General features: G+C 42.1%; 1 protein-coding gene across 5 annotated transcripts in view; it reads right to left on the bottom strand.

The window, feature by feature from the left end:
• Positions 1-903: 903 nt before the first annotated feature.
• The window catches only part of samd11 (sterile alpha motif domain containing 11), a 90,498-nt gene continuing 85,488 nt past the window's right edge, over positions 904-5,913 (bottom strand). For all 5 annotated transcript variants that reach the window (XM_014146020.3, XM_014146019.3, XM_014146018.3 and 2 more), the window contains one exon: positions 904-5,393. In XM_014146020.3, coding sequence (XP_014001495.2) covers positions 5,136-5,393 — 258 coding nt within the window. In that variant the 3' untranslated portion in view covers positions 904-5,135. The remainder of the gene's footprint in view (positions 5,394-5,913) is intronic.

The raw sequence follows: 5,913 nt of genomic DNA, 5'->3' as shown, positions 1-5,913 counted from the left end.
TCTACAATGTAGAAAATAGTAAAAATAAAGAAAGAAAAACCCTTGAATGAGTAGGTGTGTCCAAACTTTTGACTGGTACTGTATATATATATATATCATTTCTTTGTCTTTGGAAATTGGTCTCTAAAATGGGGGCGACCTGCGGGCCACCAGTTGCCCATCCCTGATGTAATCTGTATCTTCAAGCTGTTGGCTAGAGCACACATGCAACTACCAGAGAGGGCACACTCGCTATATAATGCAATTTTGGGGGGGGGAGAGAAAACCCGCAGTCGAGTTGAAAATGCATTGGAAACACATTTAACTTTTATTCAGTACTTGGGAATTTAACCAGAAAAGGTATTTTTATGTGCGTTATGTCATCACACACAGCTTTTTATCCTCAACAAGTCAATTTGATGGAAACACATCTCTGATGGAAAAATGTGCAAATGGCTTTTATGGTTATTTAAGCATATTCACATGAAAATCTGTTGCCAATTGGATGGAAACCTAGTTTGTGACCATAATCCACTGCACATCTACTTGTCTGGTCTGTTTTTTTTTTTACGCCTTCTACGGAACAGACCGAAGAAGGGCTGATATTGAGGGGTTATAGAGAGCAGCTGTTGCTTCGCGAGTTATCGCTTCCTGAAAATACGTGATCTAAGTGATTCATTGTTGGTATTCAGCAGTCATGCAAGTATGCCTTATTTACTTTGAAGAACTACAAAATAGTTATTTTTGTCAGGCCGCATATGTCGTAGCTCTATAGAGATGAGTTGATGACTTGGAATGAAAAAATAAAGATATCAAATAAAACAAATGTAATATACACAGCAACTGAAATATTTTATTAAAGTAATGTGAATAAATGATGGTTAATAAGGAATAAGCAGTAATGGGCAGTTACTACTATCATGAGACTTTTATTAATTATTTTATTCTGTGATACAGCATTCAACCCAAATAATTAAAACCGAAATATAAAACCGTGATTATTTTTCAATAATCTAAATGAAACCGAACCAACTTCAAAAAGCACAAGTCACTCAGCACTATAAATTATCGTCCAAAAGCGGCTATTAGGCCTACCGGCTAATGGAAACCCTGTTGCATACAGTACCTGCACACAATAGCAACCAATTGAGTAGAGCTGAAGACCAAGCCAATGAAATCCCAGCAGAAATCCCAGCAGTGACCAATACATGTCAGTTTGACAGCTTCAGTGGAAACTGTTTTCTTTGAAGGATAAAGGTGGGTGTGAGTGCTCGCGTGTGCACTTTTCTTTTTTGTGTGTGTGTGTGTGGAAGGGTCAGGTTTATCCCCACAGGCAGGGAGGCCTTGGCCTGCGGCAGAACCTCACACTCTGACAGCTGGTGTTGACCTGAACCATGCCCCCAGGAGTCCACTCTCCTACAAACACACACCATCCAACAGTCAGAGAAAACACTACAAAGAGTATTCACTGACTACTACTATCACTGACTGCTAGTATTCAAGTGAGGAGAGAAAAAAGTAGTTGAGCGTTTCTGACAGTTGGATGGCTTATCTTGGCAAAGGTGAAATGCTCACTAACAGGGATGTAAACAAATTTGAGCACACCATTTGAGAGAAATAAGCTTTTTGTGCATATGGAAAATTTCCTGGATTTTTATTTCAGCTCATGAAACATGGGACCAAAACTTTACACGTTGCGTTTATATTTTTTTTCAATATATATTTCCCGAGCTTTCTTATATCTCCTGTATATAGGACAGACACTTCAAACTTATTCCTTGTTATAAAATGTTTTGCTGTCTTTTTTGCCATTTATGAATGTGTTATTCAACGCGTTTCTATGGGCTATAGTGGTAAAGGCTAAATTCAATATTTTATCAAATAATGAAAACAAAAAAAAAAGTTGACCTAAATTGTAGGTCCTAAAATTAAAAATCAAATAGCTAAATTATCCATGGTATGACCATCTTAAAACAATTCCAGTTTCAATTCTAGTTTAGTATCCCCCTCCCCAATGGCTTAGACTTTGTCAGCTTTTTTTTTTTACCGATCTACCAATCAGTGTCCTTCTTTGCGGACCATTGGAAAACCTCCATGGTTTTTGTGGTTTAATATGTGTTTGAAATTCACTGCTCGACTGAGGGACCTCACAAATAATTGCATGTGTAGGGTACAGAGATCACAGGAGGCTGGTGAGGGGAGAACGGCTCATAATAATGGCCGTAACGGCGCAAATGGAATGTGTTTGACGTTTTTGTTACCATTCCACTAATTCTGCTCCAGTCATTACCATGATCCCGTCCTCCCCAATTAAGGTGCCACCAACCTCCTGTGACAGAGATGGGGTAGTCATGGCCGTTACTACATATGAGGACACAGAGGTTTAGACCTCTGTCATTTTTTATAATTTGAAAAAAATGATAACAAAAATATATATTTTGTACACAATAAAGAAAATCAGTTACGGGTCAAAATCTAATTATTGCATTGATCAAAGCTCAGAGCGCTTATATTATTGATCTGACAATTCTAATCACACTGCCTCTTTGGAAATGAGTGGAATCGTGAACAGCGGTTTGTTCGTTATGTTCTCGTGTCCCCCTGATTTGCCTCCCTGATTTGCCTTTTTAGGGGGCCTGAGACCTGAAACGAACTACCCCAGCTCGCAGCTGGCTCAAGTAGCCAGCTAGAGAGTCAGAGATGCTGCTGACAGTGTATTTGCGAGATGCTGGACAAAAGGCAGTTTTAAAACTGTCCCATTACTCCTGCTACGTCTACAGACATCCCCCAAACAAACAAAAACTGACTCTTGGAGAATGAGTGCACATCTGGTAAATACTTGATTATAGATTATGTCAGTCAGTCAGGTAGTTGTCTACCGGCAGAGACTTTTATTCAAGTAACGTTCAAGGGCTCTGGTTACTATTGCTGAGCCAGCTAGAAGGATGAAATAAGAAGCCAATGTTAAACGGAGCCTACCTCAGCAGGAGTAAAAAATACACTACTAAGTTCTCGTAATAACTTTGCTTTACAGAGAGTAGGCTACTGAAACAGGCAGTGATGTAGCGCTCAGTGGTGAGGCTAAGGCAGGCTGCAATGCATGCAGGAGGAAGCAGAGGAGACCGAGAGAGAAAGAAAGCAAGCAGAGGTTAGTACAGTGGTTTCCAAACTTGGGGTCGGGGCCCCATGTGGGGTACCCTGAGAACATCTGTACTAATCTTATCAAACAAGTTAGGAATGAACTAAAACAAACAAAAAATATATATGTTTCAATGAACATCTCCACATGGCCTATATTCCCTATAGGCCTACATTAAAATGCACCAAAAAAAAGCAAACTATACAGTTTTAAAAATGTTAAATGTTTTTGTTTCGTCACTGCTGCTACGTGTCAGTGTAAATCATTTCTCATATTTCTCCCCATTCAGGGGTATGACGTTACAATTGTATAGATAATAGGCTATGTGTTGAATTTACAGCCACCAAGGTGATAATGGCTGGTGTCATTTTTGTTTGTTATTACTGTTCTCCAAATATAATTTACATTGGAAAAAAAAGAAACTGGTTATGGCCCTGGGGGTAGTCATTTAAAAATCATGTTAAACACTACTATTGCACAGTCCATGCAACATATAATGTGACTTAAGCACATTTCTACTCCTGAACTTATTTTGGCTTTTCATAACAAAAGGGTTGAATACTTATTGACTTGACATTTCAGCTTTTCATTTTTAATTAATTTGTAAACATAGTTCCACTTTGACATTATGGGGTATTGTGTGTAGATCAGTGACACAAAATCTAAATTTAATCAATTTTAAATTCAGGCTGTAACACAACAAAATATGTAAAAAGTCAAGGGGTGTGAATACTTTCTGAAGGCACTGTACATCAAAAGTCCTAATAAATATTATTTCCTCATATTTATCTGCTGAAGTAGCATTCAAGATTGGGGCTTTCTTTTAATAATATACAATTTGGAGAAAATAAAACGGCCAACAAAAATGTTCGTAAGAAAAGTACCACGAAAAGTTAGCGAGTCACATTTTGTTCAGTCATAAAGAAAACGTTATTCGTGCAACTACATTTAATGAACCCCCCAAACACGTCTGTAACCTTATTTCCATCATAAGCATCATTCTGTACAATTCAGCGTGTTTGTATCTCCCACAGTAGTTAACAGGATTTTACAATGACATTAGCTCTATGAGCCAAAGCCACCGTTTCGTCACCATCCCATATCAGTAACATTTGGCCCTTTTTATCAGGGCGTGTCAGAGAAAGAACTCAGCGTAGACTGTTGGCTTATGGGCACAACACTGTGTTGTGTACCTTTGTCACCTTTCAAAGAGTCCCCCTTGTCTCTTAAAGACAGTTATATGGTACCTGGCCCACTGTTCTCCTTAATGTACCACACCTCCCTAAGACTACACATTTTTCCCACAAAGCAAAAACAAAACTAAATAAAACACCAGAAACAAAAATGAAATATCGTCCTGATTCCACACATCCGGTAATCTTTGGTTTTGGACTGTGGAATGCATAGTTGCAATAATGAGGGGGGTTTGGAGTCCTTTCGCTCCAGCCTCCAGAATTCTCAGTTCCTCTGAGCTGTTTGGGCTCCTGAGACTGGGAGTGGGGAGAAAAGTGAGTGAGAGAAAAGAGGGAAGAGGCGTCTTCCTTTTAAGTGCTGGGCGCCGCCGGGTGTGTTGGGGAGCAGAGAGAGAGAGAGAGAGCGAGAGGAGGGGGGGCTTCCTTCAGCCCAGGAAGGAAGCGTTTCCGTTAGCGTCTGTCTGTCTCACTCAGAAGAATGTCGTAGTTGTGGCGCTTCGCTCTTTTTTTTGGCAATCTGACTGAGACCAGCTGTCTGCTCCCTCCCTCTCTTTCTCGTTCTCTCTTTCTCTCTCTCCCTCTGTCGCTTCATGATGTCTCTCCCTCCAGCCCACTGTCAGTCACGTCTTTGGATTCTGCTTGGCTACAGCCACAGTGGAACTTGAAGTTGAAGTCTGTTCAGTTCATTTTCTTTAGTTGTAGTTTTTAGATATTTTACAGGAAATGGGGACAATTCAATGTCTGTTACAAGGGGTTTCTCTGAACCCTCTCTACACTCCTCCTCCTCCTCTACAGTTCATCTTCCCTGTGCAGCCAGTTGAGTCCTAGGAGGGCGTCTTGGCCCCCTCGTAGACCCCTGACGCGGAGCCGTTCTCCTGCTTGGGGGAGGAGTGACACGGGGGCGGAGGGCCGCTGTAGGGAGAGGAGCTGCTGCTGGCGACGGAGGGGGGTCGCAGTGGGACCGCCAGAGGGGTGTCGGACAACAGGGGGTCCCTGTCCGGGGGACGCAGGGCAGATGGTGGCACCGGGAGCGCCAGCGGGAAGCTGGTCATGTAGAAGAGTCTGCCAACGCGCCGCGCCACCTGAGAGGGAGAGAGCGAATGCCACATGCCGAAGTTAGAGCCGCTCAGCTCACCATGTCACAGGCCGCGTCGCAAATGGCACTCTATTCCTTATATTGTGGCCTATTTATTACCAGAGCCCAGAAGTAGTGCACTATGTAGGGAAGATGGTACCGTTTGGGAAGCAGCCTAGTGTTCTACTATACCACCAGCCTGAGAGAGAGGAGAGGGGTAAGGGCTGTGGTACGGTATGCCTGACAATCTGTGTTCTGACAAATAGACTCACTTTTAGGGGCTACGCTATCTATCTGCTTTGGCTAACTCTATGATACACTACTAGCTTCCAACACACGCACGCACGCACACACACACACACACACACACACACACACACACACACACACACACACACACACACACACACACACACACACACACACACACACACACACACACACACACACACACACACACACACACACACCTTGAGGTTTACTCACGCAAGAACAGTCTACACATACACGCACATTTGGACTTTGGG

Source organism: Salmo salar, chromosome 15 (assembly GCF_965601325.2).
Source record: "Salmo salar chromosome 15, fSalSal1, whole genome shotgun sequence".
Lineage (NCBI taxonomy): Eukaryota > Metazoa > Chordata > Actinopteri > Salmoniformes > Salmonidae > Salmo > Salmo salar.
The sequence above is the reverse complement of the archived record's forward strand: the minus strand, read 5'-3'. Positions and strand labels throughout refer to the sequence as shown.